This window comes from Microcaecilia unicolor, chromosome 3 (genome assembly GCF_901765095.1).
Source record: "Microcaecilia unicolor chromosome 3, aMicUni1.1, whole genome shotgun sequence".
Classification (NCBI taxonomy): Eukaryota; Metazoa; Chordata; class Amphibia; order Gymnophiona; family Siphonopidae; genus Microcaecilia; species Microcaecilia unicolor.
Genome location: NC_044033.1, coordinates 175,499,478 through 175,517,128, shown reverse-complemented (window position 1 = coordinate 175,517,128; position 17,651 = coordinate 175,499,478). Strand labels below are relative to the sequence as shown.

Here is a 17,651-nt window from a genome sequence, read left to right as displayed (position 1 = left end):
CTTTTTAAACAAGTATCATCATCTTTGGATTATCAAGCTCCATACATTTGGAATGCTTTGCCTCAAGATATCAGGATGATTAATGATTATATAGTGTTTAGGAAAGTACTGAAAATGTACCTATTCAAAAAGTTTGTATTAGAGATTTTTTTAATTGATGCCATTTGAATTTTACTAGGAATGGCCTAGTGTATATTTGTGACCTGCAGGTAACTGCAGAACATAAGTGTTTAATGTAATATAAAAAAATCTTTCCCAACTACTGAAACAACCTGTTCCTCCACTAACAAGTCTGGGATTAATAATGATCCCAACAATAATGATTTTATCAAGTAACAGAACTTTAATTTATTTGGATTTAGCTCACACCTTGTTCAGCAGTAGCTCGTGACTGAGTTACATTCATGTATATTGGGTATTTCCCTGTCCCTAAAGGTCTTACAATCCTGTATTTGTACTCAAGGTAACAAAGAGTTAAGTAACTTTGCCCAAGATCACAAGTAGAGAGGTGTGGTAGCCGTGTTAGTCCACCCTTAAAGGTTATCAATAGAAATCAAACAAAATAAAACATGGAAAAGAAAATAAGATGATACCTTTTTTATTGTCCAATAAAAAAGGTATCATCTTATTTTCTTTTCCATGTTTTATTTTGTTTGATTTCTATTGATAACCCAAGATCACAAGAAGAATCAGCAGCAGGATTTGAACAATGTCAGCCCAGTGCTCTAAGCACTAGGCTACTCCTAGTTCCCCTATCTTACTATGCATAACTGTGGGACCAACCAAAGTATGCAGGTTTTAACAGGATTTATTTTCAACAAATTTGATTCCATCCATGTACTGATGAACAAACTGCTTGTTGATTACACTAGACACATTCAGGATGACAGAATAGGAAAATGCCTTTAGTAGCTGTAAGTAAAGGCTTACAGCACTAGATTGTCAGGCCTTGTTCCCTCAGAAATAAAGGCCAGAGGAGGAGAAACCTACACAGCCAACAATAAGTCGTCAAGAGTTAGCATAAGAACAAAAGAATAGCCATACTGGGTCAGACCAATGGTCCATCTAGCCCTGCTGTATCCTGTTTCTAACAGTGGCCAATGCAGGTCACAAGTATCTGGCAGAAACTCAAATCGGGGCAGCATTCCATGCTACCAATCCCAGGGCAAGCAGTAGCTTCCCCATGTCTGTCTCATAGCAGACTATGGACTTTTCCTCCAGGAACTTGTCCAACCCTTGTTAAAAACCGCCTCCTTTTCCCCTACATATTAGACAGTAAGACACTAAATATGGCATCCCAGAGCACATCCATATTTGCTAATAATTGCAACTTTAATTTTGTTGTGTTATGTTTGAAGCTTTATATAAATACAATTGACAACTAATTCTTCCATATATCACAGTTCGTCGCTCTCTGCAAAAAGTCCAAAACTACAGTCCGTATTGCATCATCACCAAGAGACGAAGAAACAGAGGCAGAAAGAAATACCAGACACCTTTTGATTTATGAGATAGCTGTAAAAGAACTCAACCACACAGAACCGCCCAAATCCCGGATAACTATGACTGTGCACTTCCCTTGTGGCTAGACCTGACCCCGCCTTCACCCGCCTTCCATCCTGCTTCCGGCCGTTCACGTACCGCCGTCGGGCACGGCCGGCAACGTCACATCCGACGTTTCCTAGCCCTCCCCCCACCTCGAATCCTAGAGAACGCGCCGACGGGACAGCAGCAGGGAGAAGGAGGAGTAGATGGGGGTGTCGCGCATTGCATTGTGGGTGCGGAATCCCCTGGGTTTGCCCCCTTCTATTCCCATCGCGCATGCGCGGGAGGAAACTCCATGATAATTTTGTTGTAGAGGGGGTTGGCATTAAACCTTCCAAAGTAAAAAAAAAAAAAAAAAGGAGGAGGAGCGGGGGGGAGGAGGAGGAAAGCGAAAAAAGTGGGAAGGGGAATCAAGAAAGAGATCCCCAAAGCCTGCCAGGGCCTGGTGCAAGGAAAGGGCTCCCTCTGAGCAGCCCCCCAGCCATACAGAGCTCTGGTGCAAGGGAATACACACAATGTGCAAGGGTCTGGTGAGTCCCAGGGAGGGGAGGCTGAACTGGGCCTGAGCCGGAGCACCCCCCTCCCTCCCTCTCCTAGGACCGGTGTGGGGAGGGGGGCTGCCCCTCCTCCCACTGCTGCTTCTTTTTTTTTTTAAGGGAAGGGGGAGGCAGCAATAAAAAGGGAAGAAAAATATAGCAACAATGACGGAGCTTCAATAAAAAGAAAAAGAGAATAAAAGCTTTAATTGCCCTTTGTTATTTAGGACGGAGCAGGAAAACTCAGAAAACTCCTTTTTTTGACAACTCCTGGGTGATCCAAAGCTTCTGCTGTCGAAGGTGAGTCTTCAATGAGATTTTTTTTTTTTGTAAGGGACAGTGAAATGGGGTTGTTGGGTTTTACACGCTTTCTGTTGCAATCTCATAGGGTTTAGTTTTATGTTGTTTTTTTCTCAATATTTTAGTTAATTTAGCTTTGGTTTATGTTGAACATTGTTATTGTTCGATTTTTCTATGTAAGATCCACACAGTGACAACGGTTTGTATATTTCGAGATCCGGGTTCAAGTTTTCAGAAAAGGAGAAGAGCTTGTTTGTGATGAGCTTGCAAACAAAATAGAAAATAACACAACAAAATGGGGTGGGAGTGGGGATTTAAGATCTCTGTCCAGTCCTGTAGAAGCCTAAGGATTTTCCTGAAGAGCCTGCTTTGCAAAGATCATATTTTTCTGGGTCTGGTGCAGGCCAGTTGTAACATCTGGTGCTTTTGTGATTTCCCGATATTTCAGTTGGTTGAGCTTCAGTCTGACAGTATGAATGACTTGTAGATTGGGGAGGGGGAGGGTGTTCGGAACTGAGTTTCCTTTCAGGAACTAGAGAGAAGATTTGTGTATGTTGCAAGAAGAGGAGTGTGTGTTCCAAGGAAACACTATTTTCTAAATTGTGCTTTCCATTTCCATTTGTTTTGTCACTAGAAAAAGCTTTCAGATTGCCACAGGACACAGATTGCTTGTGTAGTATTTCAAAAAGTTAAATTGGCCCAAAACCATTAGGTAATAATTTTGTTTTTTATTTGTAATTTTTTTATTGTTATTCACAGTATTGTAGAGGAGATGGTATTCTGTTATATTCTACACCAGAACTGATAGTGCAAAAGAGAGAACAGGTTCTTGGTAGGCCTTTCTTAGCAAAAAGCAAGAACAGTTATATGGGGAGGGAGGGAGTAAGGTAATAATGAGGATAAAATTCTCAACCCACTAAGACCTGACATATTTATGACCCTGGCTCTTTATTTTTTAGGGGTGTATAAATTAAGCAGATTGGAATATTAGTGAGTATGATAAAAAGGTGATGCTGGGTTCAGTTGAATTCTCAACATTTTTAAGTAAAGTTCAGAAGTTAAAAAATGGATATTTTGCTTGATGAGCTCCCTATTTTATTACTAGATCATTCTTTTACAGATTACACTTTTTATTATTATTATATTGGCTAGTGCAGCCTTTCCAATAAGAAAAACACAAGTTATATCCCATAGATGCGATCGGCTCCTATTGATTGTTATATTCCAAATGACATAACGTGTGCTGCACTCAGAGATCAGGTAGCTCTTTGCCCCATGATATCATTTGTGACTCTCTTCCAAATATAGTTATTTCTAAGGATACTGAAGCTGTTCCATGTGACAGTTTGTACAGCTCCCTACGAAATGAGATACTGGTATATTTTCAATGAGATACCTAATAAAACACCTACATTACATTTAGCCCCCTTCCCCCTACCAGCTAGATCTTCAAAACAGAGTAGTTTACATTTGAAGATCAGATGAAAATATGGATAAAATGTTCATAACCTCTAAAAATTGTTTCAAATGCAGGCCTAAAAAATAAAATATGTGCGGTTGGCCCATTGGCTCTGTGTTGATGCTGTACGCTGCCATGTAAAAGATGTCAGGTTTTCTGCTCTCCAGGTTGTCTGGGGCTGAGGATGCTGTGAAGGCAACAGATATAAGTCCCTCCCTCATCAGGGAGCTTGGGGGGGAGACACAGATGCTGATGAACTAATGTGCTAAATTTGCGCACAGCTTAGCTTTGCTTTTGCGCACAATTTTTTAATGCAGAAAGGAGTTTTGCGCAGGAGCTAAGTGTGCAAAGTCTCAGACAGCATATTTAAATCCATTCTAATATAGTAACATAGTAGATGATGGCAGATAAAGACCTGTATGGTCCATTCAGTCTGTCTAACAGGATAAACTCAGCCTTGGTTTTATTCCCTAACTACTGGAAGTGCTGTTGAAGCTTATTCCAGTCTATCTAGATCTGTCTAGCCATAATAGGCGCAAACACTGTAGAAATAATAATAGACCTGCAATTTAATTTTTTAGTTCTATCAGTACACTGGGGTGTATACCATCTGGTCCAGATGATTTGCTACTCTTTTTTTATTTTGTGAATTTGCCCTATCATACCTTCTAAGTTCATAAAGATTTGTTCTAGCAGCTCAGACTCATCACCATTAAATACCCTTTTTGGCATGGGTATGTCCTCCACCTCTTCCTTTAAAGATGAAGCTATTATGCGCAGATGTAGGGAAGTGCGCAGAAGATAAGAAGGCTGAGCATAACACTGGGGTTTTAATGCAAGATCTGAGGAAGTGTTAAAGCTTAGTGCATTCTTATGTGGTAGCATTAGTGAAGATACTGGTGTCTTATGCACAGAATAGCATTTCAGCGTCTGTGCAGATGTGTGCGCATGCAATCTGACAAGTGCTGATACAGTTATTTTGTGCGCAAGACATAGTTTCCGCTAGCGCAGTGCATGTGTCCAGTGTGCTCTCCCATATTGCTACACATTTTTGCTTGGTATTTTTGCTCATGGCATTTTTGCATTACACTTGTTAGGAAACCGAGTGCTGAGCTTTAATGCACAGTAACTGCATCAGCCCTAAAGTCATTGCTTATAGGTTTAATACTTGATGACTGGATTTAGGACTCATGATTGCAAGTATCCTGGTCTAGGACTGTAGCTTCGATTTGAGGGGGGGGGGGGTAAGAACAGGGATTTAATATACAAGAAAAATCATGGGTAAATTTGCAAGGAGGCTCAAAATACCTGATTCCATGTAGACCTAGTCTGATCCTTTGAGAATCTACCTAAATGTATATATCCTAAAGAAGAGGTGTGATAGAAGGGACATGAAATACCTCCAGAATACAAATAAGGAAGCTCTGGAATTAAAGGTCATAATATGAGATTCTCAGGAGCAGATTGAGGAATAACATTAGGAAGAGAATGGTGGATACACAGGGCAACTCCTCAGGGGAGTTAGTGGTGATCAAAATAAGTCACTGCCTCGGGTACAAAACTTAGTTGAGTCCACTAGGGTTAGAGAAAGTACCTGTATATAATAAATGTAAACCACTTTGGCTGTACCACAGAAAAGCGGTATATCAAATGCATGGCCCTTTGACCCTTTAATAGAGTTTCAGAAAGTTTAGACATGCACAGGTATGGTTACCAGATGGCTCTAGGTGAATGGAAGTAAAACTTGGACTGGCTCAATCTGTCCTCCATGAGCTGAAGCCATCCGGTAACCCTAACATGGATTCCTATCTACCATAGAGTGAGGGCAAGCCAAAGATGCACTGGGTCAGCCCTAAGGCACTGCAACAAGACCAGTTGGGCCTTTATGTTTCATATGTAACACCATATTGTATGTGGAGGAGTAGCCTAGTGGTTAGTGCAGTGGACTTTGATCCTGGGGAACTGGGTTTGATTCCTACTGCAGCTCCTTGTAACTCTGGGCAAGTCACTTAACCCTCCATTGCCTCAGGTACAAATAAGTACCTGTATATCCTGTGTAAACAGCTTTGGATGTAGTTGCAAAAACCACAGAAAGGTGGTATATCAAGTCCCATTCCCATGAAAATCAGGAAAAGGCAAATTACCCAGTAGACCATATTAGCAATTCTGATTGCAGATTGTTTGAGAGATTATGGAGAAAGGGAAAATGTTTTAGAATTTTCCATTTAGATTTTTAACGGGAGAAGTGGGGACAATATTACAGTGCAGGTGAAAGGTGCTGGATTGGTAGCACTGGAAACCAGATCCTTCTGTTTTTCACAGAACAGATACAGCACAGGCAGCAGCAGTGCACGCTTCCCTCGCACTCAAACACACCACAGAACAGGAACAGCTCCGACAGCAGCAGCAATACAATGTTCTCACACATACACAGCAGCAGCAGTGCAAGCTTTTGTCACTCGAGGAGATGTCTGTAAAGGCAGGAGGGATTCATGTCTGTTCAGGCCTTATTCAGTTTGCAGAAAATGGTACAAACTGGTGAGAAAGTAGTGTAGTAGTTGTCTGAGTCATGGACATCTGTTTGCCAGAAAGAGGAGTGAGACCACCAGCTCATTACTTTATGGCCACCGAGCAGCTTTCATATGGTAATAACTTTTGGTCACTATTGACCTGAGCCAAATATGAAGGGGAGACATAAAAATGAGAGGCTGTATGGCCCTCCACTCATCCCCCCTGAGTATCTCTTGCCCCTTTGGTGGTGGTTGTGTTTTTTTGTTTGTTTTTTAATAATGACACTTGAGACCACCCAGGGGCATCTTGAGTCTTTGAGGGAGGGCCGGTTGTGCTCCTGCATTTTCTTTTTGCTCAGTATGTTCTAGTTGCCTGAAATGAATACCAACCTGTCTCGCATCTGAGCCTTCTCCTATGGAATGGCCGATTTATCTGTGGCGTGGGTTTACAACAGCGTCTTTGCCCTCGCCTCTCACCCTGTGTAATTGCTGCCTTTCTCACTCCGCCTCATTTGGTTTCTCCTGATTTCTTTAGGTCTGCCGCTTCTGAATCAAAAAGACGTCAGTTTAGCACCAGCGTGCAGGTTTGTAAGAGGTTTCTCATCTGCACCTCTAGCTCAGATCTGCTCTCTTGCCTTCACTGTGTTAATTTTACTGTGGAAGAAGCTTCTTAGAGTTACTGAAAATTAGACCTGTAAAACACAACATGATCAGAAGGTGAAGCAAGCAGCTGTCAAAAGCGATTTTGCGAGAAGGAGAGCAGGAGCTCGGCGGTTACCTTTAGTCAGTTCAGCGTGCCTCTTTAGTCATTCCCTTTGTTCCCTGTTTTCTGTCTTTGGGGTAGTCTTAACGGCAACTCCTAATTGGCCTATGATTTAGATGTTTATAGGTTGCCAGACTCTGTTAAACCTTAGAGTGCAAGTATTTTGCAAGCTTTCTTGCAGTCTTTTAAAAATTTTTTTATATTACTGCCAATCTAGAATAAGGGCTAGAGGTGATGCGTTTTAGGCGGAAGTTGGGTGTCGAGTGCATGGAGTAGCCTCCCAGCGGAACTGAAGGAGTCGGTATTGGAATTCACGGAAGTCTGGGAACAAGCACACAGGATCTGTAACGGCAGTAGGGAAGCAAAGAGTAAAGCTGGAGGTCAGGTGGAGTCTGTGGTGATGTAGCACAGAGGGAGCACATGCAGAGGCTGGATGGGCCTGGAGCAGTGGTATTTGCTCCCTGTCTTCAAGCGCTGACAGCTGATCACATTTTCAGGCTATTCCTAATGAATATGCATGCTACGTAATTTGTTGCAAATATGTGTGTAAATCACACTATAAAATCCTTCAATAACATCCAATCTATGTTCCCACTTCACCTTGTAAAACATTAAAAACGCAGTTCCCAAAGGATCTCCACCAAGTGAGGTAAAAGAGTTCAGTCCATTACTTCCTCCTCTAGATGGACTATGATCCCCTAGTCTCAAATGTTCATACACATGGAATCGGCTTCTCTTATGGTGAATCGCAATAGCATTCGCCAGTGTACCCAGAAATCAGAGTCCTTGGTGTAAACACAAAACCTTCTCCAAACAATCGGTGCTAATATTCCAGTGTATATGCTATCGGCTCGGTCTCAAGCTGATAGCGTATACATTGGAATATTAGCACCGAGTTGCAGTATCGATTGTTTGGAGACGAAGATTTTGTATTTACACCAAGGACTCTGATTTCTGGGTACACTGGCGAATGCTATTGTGATTCACCATCAGTGTTCCCTCTAAGGAGTGGCCTGATGCGTGCAAATTTGTGTGTGTGTATGAGCAGCAAGTTTTAAAAACCAATAGTTTTTGAGCTCCAGTATTAATAATGCATTTCACAAGACCGGAAGTGACAAGGAAACAGCAGCGTAGACCATTTCATATAGCGCAGTTTTATTTGAAACCTGTTTAAATCGGGTCAGCCATTGATTTAGTTTAATTAATTTTTATAGTTTAATTTTGTTTTGAAAGTCAGGTTGGTACTTTTGTGAGCGACCATGTAACATTTGTGAGCCACGCTCCTCAAATGTATGAGCAGTCGTTCACGTGCTCCACTTAGAGGGAACATTGTTCACCATAAGAGAAGTTGATTCCATGTGTGTGAACATTTGAGACTGGAGGATCACAGTCTATCTAGAGGAGGAAGTAATGGACTGAACTATTTTGTGCTCGCTTGGCGTGCGGGTTTTGAAAGTCCAATCTCTGAGATATTTTGCGAAGTTTGTTTCTAATGTTTTACAGCGTGAACATTATAGTATGCATTAAATAGATATAGTTTGGATGTTACTTGCCATACTGGGAAAGACCAAAGGTCCATCGAGCCCAGCATCCTGTTTCCAACAGTGGCCAATCCAGGTCACAAATACCCAGCAAGATCCCAAAAATGTACAAAACATTTTATACTGCTTATCCCAGAAATAGTGAATGACTTCATAGTGTGATTTACACGCATATTTGCAACAATTTATGTAGTGTGTGTTTAGTATATTCTTGTTTGTATTATTAACCCGTTGTGATACTTATTTAATGAATATGTGTGTGAGATTTGCCCACAGTGTGGGTGGTATGCATGCAACCATATCTCACATATCCATTAAGGATATCTTGAATCTGGCCCATTGGAAGCCTTTGACTGGAATGGAGGAGTGGCCTAGTGGTTAGGGTGGTGGACTTTGGTCCTGGGGAACTGAGGAACTGAGTTCGATTCCCACTTCAGGCACAGGCAGCTCCTTGTGACTCTGGGCAAGTCACTTAACCCTCCATTGCCCCATGTAAGCCGCATTGAGCCTGCCATGAGTGGGAAAGAGCGGGGTACAAATGTAAAAAAAATAAATAAATAAAACCAATGGCCTAGAGGTTTGTTCTGCTGTCAGATTGTCGCTGCGCATTAGGGATGATCAGAACTTGTTCCTGCTTTTTTTTTTTGTTTGTTTAAATCCTATAGCAGTGGTCTTCACTCCCAGTCCTCGGGCCGCAGATGGGTTAGCTTTTCAGGATATCCTTCATAAATATGTATGAGATGGATTTGCATGCATGCATACTACCCCCATTGTATGCAGATCTCTCATGCATATTCATTGGGAATATCCTTGTGGCCCTCAAACTGGAAGTGAAGACCCTGCCCTGTAAATACCCAGTATACTTTCTCCTCATGCAGTTAAAGATATCGCTCATGTTTTGTTTTGTTTTTTTAACCCATTGTACTGATTTCATGAAGACTCTTGTGAGGATGTCCTTACGTTGATGCATAAATGAAGAAACACAGGGGTTTGACATGATCATGGAGAACGTGGAATAGCACATGATTTCTCCAATAAGCATCTGCATTTGTTTTTACATTAATGTTGTTTTCTGCTTTACCAAAACGTTTAGGGTTTCCTATAGGATGTGACTATCAAACCTACCAATGTTTGATCCAGTCATAAGAAAATATTTCCTTCTGAAACTATATATATATTTTTTTTAGGTATGAGACGAAGTACCCCTTTAATTTGTCCCAAGGGGCTGAAGATCCTGGTGGGGCAAGAGGATAATTAAGTCGCTTGCCCTCCCACCTTCCTTCCCTGCTGCCTGGGAAGAGTTCACAGTTCTTGCAGCATTTCTCTGAAGAGGTGCTCGGATCATGTATGCCACTGAGGAGGCTCCCTTACAGACTTAATGCAGACAAGTGAGCAGAAATGAACAGGTACATGAACATACCGCCTACGTGCCAAACAGTTTGAAATTGCATTCTTTCTTTATATATGTGTGGGTATAATATATTAACATTTGCATCGTTGATGAAATACATTATCATTACCGTTAATTTCTGTGTAAGGGTTTGCTGGGTTATTTTGGATTCTCATATGCAGATGCTTTCAAGGCAGCTCATTCATGCTAAAAAGGTTGACAGAATATTATGTTAAGCCATGCAGTCTGCAGGTGTAGGTGTTTTTTGAGAGTATCAGCAATCTGAAATGCCTGCCAGTGACTGGTTTATGTTGCTGTTTGCCTCCTCTCCCCTCTTACACCTTCCTGCATGCTCCTTTAAGGTGTATTGATGGACCAAAATACCCTGCCTACTTCATAGGGGAATGAAAAGCCTCCATTGGGCAAAGTGACTCCCGTACTTCTCTATACACCTTGTAAACAGGATTTCTCTCTCAAGCAGGAGAATTCCCCCTTGTTTCTTCTAAATGATTTGGGGGCTCTTTTAGTTGTTCTGAGGTGTCAGTGATGCTGGTCTGAGATCTGAGAAGAAGGCAGGGGATCCAGGGCAAGTGACCTCACACACTATTGCCCTAGGTACAGACTTGAACTGTAAGTGCTCTAGGGACGGGGAAATAACTGTTTTATCTGAATGTAACTCACTTTGCATTACTCGCTAATGCTAAATAAAGGAAACATCAAACAAATGTGTGTTGATCAATGGAGGCTGTATCAGCTCGCATCATTGATGTCTCGGAGTGAGCAGGGATCAGGGCTGGCTTAACCTATGGACTAGGTGAAGCACTGGCCCAGGACACCGGTGATAACACCACAATCCCAGTCTGTTCTACTATTCTCTAGGATTTATAACCCTCTTAAATCCTAATAGGTTGAAAGCGGTGTACAGTCATAGTCCATACTTAAGTGAAAATTGTACAAAGATTTCTACATAGCAACAAATAGTACACTAAGAACTAATCAAAAGCTATAACAAGCTCTTATAAGCATAATATTTCTGAAATAAATACATTTTCAAATTTGTAGAACGAACTTCCTATAGCTATTAAAGTGTTGTTTAATAGCTATAGGAAGTTCGTTCCACATCTAAGCTATCTGATACACAAAAGAGCTATTAAAAACTTTCTTAACACATACAACTTTGAAGCTTTGGAAACCTACAGATGAAGATCAATCATTCGAGGCTTTTTCCTAGGATCTGGCAGTATAATTAACTGTGTTAAACTTAAAGGTACCTGACCAAAAATTATTTTGTGTGCTAAACATTGCTCTTGCTTCAAAAGGAAGCCAGTGTGTGGTTTCATCAGTAATGGAGTAGCTCTCTCAAATTTCCTAGAGCCATAAATCAGTTTAGCAGCAGTAGTTTCAGTTGAATTTTTCTCATTGATTTGGTCAAGATACTGACATATAGTGAGTTTCAATGCTTTAATTGTGACATTTATTAAATATTGCACTAAAAGAGCAAACAGATTTACAGAGAAATAAGACCGAACAGGTTTAAGGGCCTCTTTTACTAAACCATGCTAGCAATAGCCAGCGCAGCAAATGACAGGAAGCCCATAGGAACCAAATGGGCTTCCTCTCGTTTGCTGTGCAGGAATCGCTAGCGCGGCTTTATAAAAGAAGCCCTAAGATGTTTAAGCTTTAAAAAATGCCCTTTTAAATATACTATTAAGTCAGATTTCAAAAGAAAGGGAAGAGTCCAAAAACACGCCAAGCGCTTTAGAAGAGCGATTGTCATTCACAGGGATTATAAGAGGAATTTCATAGTCGGAATTATTAAGGCACACCACCTTTGTTTTGTTCGCATTTTAGACTAAGCATATTTCTCTAGGCCCATTGTTTTATCTTATTAACACAATTTCTAATTTTAGTAAAAGTTGAGTCCCTATCCTGAAGGACTGAAACTAAGATAAAGATGTAATCTACATAAGAGTATAGGTGCTCATTACGTTCTAATTGAATGGTACCCAAAGAAGTCTTGAAAACGTTAAACAAAACCAGTGATAGTGGTGAGCACTGGTGGACCCCACTTGGTTGTTTCCAGCTAAAAGAAACGTCGCTGTTCTTATGTTTCAACAGTTTTATTGGTAGACAACCACAGATATAACCAAAACTTGTTCAACATGTCTTCCTTATTTCTCAGAACTAACAGTTCCAACTAGAAAGGCTATCATTTTCACCTTCCAATTTTCTCCCCTCCCCCCCAGATTCCACATGTTGTTGTTTGCATGTACCACTTAACTTGTCAACCTTTGCTTCTTCGTGTTAACCTACAATGACTATACAATTTTGTAACTTTGTCCCCCAGTACCATTGTACACATTTCCCCCTCCCTCCTACTTCAGTTCCCCCCTCCCTTCTCCACCCTAGTCCTCCTATTAAGATCTATCAATCCCTCCCCCGTGTTCAGAAGCTATCCTCCTCTATACCGTCTCCCTCCTACTGTGGTTGTTGCCTCCTTTCATCAAATCTCATCTTATTTAGGATAAGGCTGTGGCACTGGGGACTCAGCACTTGGCGGTAGGGACCCCATACTGCCATGTATGTAATGCCCCTCTTTGGCAGTCCCTTCGCCTCTTTTTGCTTCCCAAACTGCCAATTGATGAACTTTTATTTCTCCAGTGCCAATAGGCTGGCTGCTCTTCTGTTATCCAATACTGCAAAAAGACTTTTTTCCCCGCTAGGGCCAGTTTACGACACAACTTTGCTTCAAATTTGTTCAAAGCGTTAAACGCTTGTGGTACATCCAGCAATAGTTGCTCCACTGTCCCCTCTATATCTCGAATTAATATTCGACTCAAAAATCTCTGAACCTGCTCCCAGAATTGCCTTATTACTAGGGCATCCCCAGAAGGAGTGCGCTAGGGTGTGAGTTGAGTTTCGTCGCTGTTCTTCTTAATACTAGAAGTCCTGTTAGAAATTTCCAAAACCACTCCAAGACAGTTCCTGTTAGTCCCAGGTCCCCTAATTTAGTCAATAACAAACTATGATCTACATTGTCCAAATCACCGGAGATACCAAACTGTAACAGGATGATTTTATTTCCAAAGCTTGGTACCCTCCTCGCTTCAGACACCAAGAGTACCAAAAGAGTCTCTGTACTGTGTAAGGTTTGAAAACCAAATTATACTGGCAACAGGATATCAAAATTCAAAAGCTTTGATAACTGGTCAGAGATGAGAGATTCAATTAATTTTGTAACCAGAGGAATACTGGCAGCCGGTCTGGAGCAAAATCTTTAGGAATGGGTGTCAAAACAATGTATCCCATTGGAGGTAGAAAGTAGCCTGAGCAGAGAAGCACAACAATAATAAAAAAATTAAAAAAAGACGAAGAAGCCATGTGAGGAACTTTTCTGGAGGGTTCTGCAATAACCTAACCAGACAGCAGTTTAGAATACAATTAGATGTAGATAATTTGTGGCAAGAAGAGCTAACTTGTTCCAAACCAACAGGCTTAAATTTGGACCATGATCTTTCTACCGGATGGCCCCCTCCAGTCCCATCTGATAAAAATAAAGAATTATCATCTGGGGTACAACCTGGTAGCAGTGATTTTCTTAACTTTAAGATTTTGTTGGAAAAAACAATGCATTTGGTTTACCATTATGGTTTGTTTTGGTTTTTTTTGTTTGTTCCCCAACAGAATCTTAATTTAAAATTTCTAGAGGGAGAAGGGAACCTGAGAGAAAGACAGAAATACTGAACCACAGGCCGGGAAGGGGAGAGTGAAGGGAGAGATACCAGATTGCAAAGGGAGGAGGGGGGGGGGGGGAGGCCACCAATACAAAAGTTGTCTCAGGGCACCACATGCCCTTGAGCCGGCCCTGGCGGGGATTGCTTCTATCCCAAAGGATCCTTCAACACTACAGATGGAATCGGAAGCCTTGAGGAAGGTCTTGATCCTGGCTTTGGGCAGGTGGGGTGTTCTGCTTGGGGTCTGAGGAGTGATCTCCTGCTCTAGAGTTGTCTTGCTGAGGTAGGGGGGAATGACATTGTGTAGGGGGGGTTGCTGTCAGACCAAGTTGGCTGTTTTGGTCATGGATCTCTTTTGTCAGAGACAGTGTGTGTGGTGATTGATTTCGGGGGTGGGGGGGAGGCATTGCTCACGTACAGTTGTCACTATTGTCTGCACATTTAACCTGGAGTTTACTAAAGGCTTTAGAACTCTTTAAGCATTGCGTTCAATCTGCTGTGCTAGAACATATTTTATTTTTCAACAATTTTATTGATGATTCAACATATTAAACACAGCCAAAAGGTTCAGTATACAAAACACACAATAAGAATAAGGCAATAAATTCCATCATCAAAGTTTTACCAGTTTTCTCCTATTCCCATCCCAACTTTGCCCCCCCCGCCTTGTTTTAATTTTCAACATATTAGTTGATGACAAGTCAAATGAAACACCTTCCACTTTCTAATTATACAGAGGCTCAATTATGAAAACGTCCTTAGTAAAATTGAATTCTTACAATCCGTCATCAAAATTTTTTTTTTAAACATTATATGCCCCCCCTCCTTTCCCCTCCATTGTAGGATTAAGCCTATACCAGTTGACTAAGGAACTTCCACATTTAGCTAACCATTTATCTTAGCTCCAAAACTATCAAACCAATATGCTAGAACATATTTTAAAACACTTTGATAAATAGGTTCCAGTACCTCGGATCTAATCCTTCGCTATTCTGGATAGAGTTGACTCAGAAGGCAGCTACTAAAATGCTCAGTAGCCCATCATAAAGCTTGTGGGGACAAACTTAAAGATCTAAAAGGCAGGAGAGGGGTAATATGATAGACTATAAATACACAGAAGACGGGCATGTCAACAGAAATGAGGCTCTGGAACAAGGAGATGTGGGGTGCAGATGAAAGGGAATACACTCCGGGATAATCTAAGGAAATATTTCTTTACAGAAAGGGTTGTAGATGCGTGGAAGAGCCTCCCAGTGGTGAAAATGAGGGTGGAATCTGAATTAAAGAAAACACGAGACAAGTACAGAGGATCTGTGAGGGAGAGGAAGGGATAGTAGATGGGTGGGCAGACTGGATAGGCTAAATGGTCTTTATCTGCTGCCATTTTCTGTGTTTTCTAGGAAAACAGTATATAAAAGTTAATAAATGTCCTGGGATTCTGGAGACACATAGGGCCCAATATTCAGACTGGGGGAGTTAGCTAAGCTAACTCATGTGGTTGGCGCTGAGCCTGGATATCCAGTGCTGGGCTGTTTTCGGTGACAGGAATCAAATATCTGGTTTATTTTTGTCCAGTTATCGGTTAAGCTGATATTTGGCGCTGGCTGGTTAAGTTTGAACCGGGCACACCTGGTATTCACGCAGCCAAATATGACTGCCAAACTTAGCCAGCAATGCGCTGAAAATCGGCGGATAGCCGCTTACCGCAAATTTTCAGTGGGTCATGTCTGGCCACGTCCAACTGAAAGTTTGTGGACAGCCGGTTATGGGGCATTTAAACAGCCAGGTGCCAATCTTGGCTGGGTAAATGCTTTTGAATATTGGGGGGGATAGTCTTGCTGCTGGATCTGGCAATCCCTTAGACCAGTGGTTCCCAAACCTGATCCTGGAGGCACCCCAGTCAGTCAGGTTTTCAGGATATCCCCAATGAATATTCATGAGAGACAATTGCACATAATGGAAGGCAGTACATGTAAATCTCTCATGAATATTCATTGTGAATATCCTGAAAACTTGACTGGCTGGGCTGCCTCCAGGACCAGGTTTGGGAACCACTGCCTTAGAATGTGTTTATTTGTATAATTGAAGTCTTTTATCTATTTAGTGAGAGATGTCCGTGTATGTGTGAATAACTATTATATATATATATATTTACATACCTGATTGTGTTTTGGGTAATGCTGGATTGCCACTTCTAGAGATCATGTATATTCTCACATGGTGTAGTGAGAGAGAGAGAGAACAGGATGCCTTGTGTAGGCAGGTCAGGGATTAGTTTTATAAGAACAACATACTTGCTCCCTCCCCACCTCAGAGAAAAAAATAATAATTGAACCATTTACTTGGCTCAGGTACAAGAGAGAAGAGAGAGCAAAATGAATGGAGGTAGTGAGAGTGGAGGAGCAGATAGAGACGGAACTCCGCAGATCCAGGTGCCGGTGGGGTGGCAGCGGAAAGTCCAGTGTGGCGTAGTTCTTTATTTAAGGTAGGACGTTAAAACACCTCTTTGTTTTTATTAATTTCCATACCTTGGTAATTGATTTCTTACTGTGTGTATTTATATACTAATACCTCTGTGTAATTCTCCTCGGAGTAGAGCCTCTGCACGTGCTCCTTCTGTATGTGAGAGTCATTGTGATGAGGTGGGATCAGTAAACTGCTGGACCTCCATTACAGAAAGATGAGCTTTGCCATTTATCTTGTTTTGTGTAATTTGAGCATTTTAGAAAGCAATTTAACCAGTGAACTGATGTGGAAGTTGCAGAATACCATTGCACGCACATAGTACTCAGCTTCTAGTTTGAGGTGGATGACTAAAATACCTTCACTTTCTCCCCCTTCAGACCCCGGAAGGTTTGCATTCACACGTTTTGCACACTGATGTTTTTGCAAGCTGGTGAAATGCTGGTTGCCTGAGTCTGTCCCTTTACCACCCTCCCCCTCAAAAATGTATCTTAAACCCAGGGCTTTCTTTGAGGGGGTACTGAGTACCGGCACCTTTTTCATTGTCTGCTAAAATTGACCCCTGGTCCGCAAGTTTTAATGAAAAACCTCAGGCTCTGCACACCAATTCTGCCTTGTCATATATTCTGTGACTGGTTTCAGGGGGGCCTGGCTATTGTGGGGAGGGTCCCTCCGTGATCAAACCCACCCCTGAAGGGTGGCCTGGCATTTGAGTACCGGCACCTTTTTCGCTAGATAAAATGCACTGTTTAAACCTGGCTGTTTCCAGACAGCTCAGTACTGAGGATCCTTCTGGAAAGCAGCAAGGAGTTTTTGAAATGAGGAAGATCAGATTTGAATTCTGTAATGTAGAGAGTATTATGATACGCTGACTCATTGTCTCTTGCGCCATCAGTCCTAGCGGTACGACACTTGCTTCACTGGATCAGATCAGAACATATCTGCTGACTGACGGAACCTGCAAGTGTGGTCTGGAATGTCCACTTAAGGTACACAAGGTAACGAAGACCCTTTCTTATTGTTCTGACATATTAGTGTTTTTGTTAAGGAGGGCATGACTCATTTGATACCTGACAAAAAATGGGAGGCTGGGGAAGGGAAGGGCCAGTTTCTTCTAAAGACCAGCCCATCCTGCATTGTTACCAGGCTTAGGAACAGAGGGTTCTTCTCTGTACCAAACCTTATTTCCAATCAGTCTGACACTTTGCTCACTAGAGTGATTCTTTCTGCATTACTTCACTAGAGATTAAATTCTACAACCTTAAAAACTGGCCTTATGGCTGTCCTGTTGCCATTTAGACAACATAAGTTCAATTCCTGGGCCCAGCTTCCATGTCCCAGGTTAGCTATGGCTGGGGATTTTGTGGAAACAGTGCTCACTACCCCTGGAAGGGAGGGCACCTCAGCCAG

At 41.8% G+C, this 17,651-nt stretch overlaps 1 protein-coding gene across 3 annotated transcripts in view; it reads left to right on the top strand.

Annotated features, from left to right (window-relative positions):
- Positions 1 to 1,707: 1,707 nt before the first annotated feature.
- The window catches only part of MBD6 (methyl-CpG binding domain protein 6), a 96,749-nt gene continuing 80,805 nt past the window's right edge, over positions 1,708 to 17,651 (top strand). The window contains exons 1-5 of one of the 3 annotated variants that reach the window (XM_030196618.1): positions 1,708 to 1,778; positions 2,309 to 2,381; positions 9,842 to 10,060; positions 16,130 to 16,263; positions 17,137 to 17,239. In XM_030196618.1, the coding sequence (XP_030052478.1) occupies positions 16,154 to 16,263; positions 17,137 to 17,239 (213 nt within the window). In that variant the 5' untranslated portion in view covers positions 1,708 to 1,778; positions 2,309 to 2,381; positions 9,842 to 10,060; positions 16,130 to 16,153. Of the gene's footprint in view, positions 1,779 to 1,969; positions 2,382 to 9,841; positions 10,061 to 16,129; positions 16,264 to 17,136; positions 17,240 to 17,651 lie in introns of those variants that run through there. The other 2 variants (XM_030196617.1, XM_030196619.1) reach the window with 2 other exon arrangements.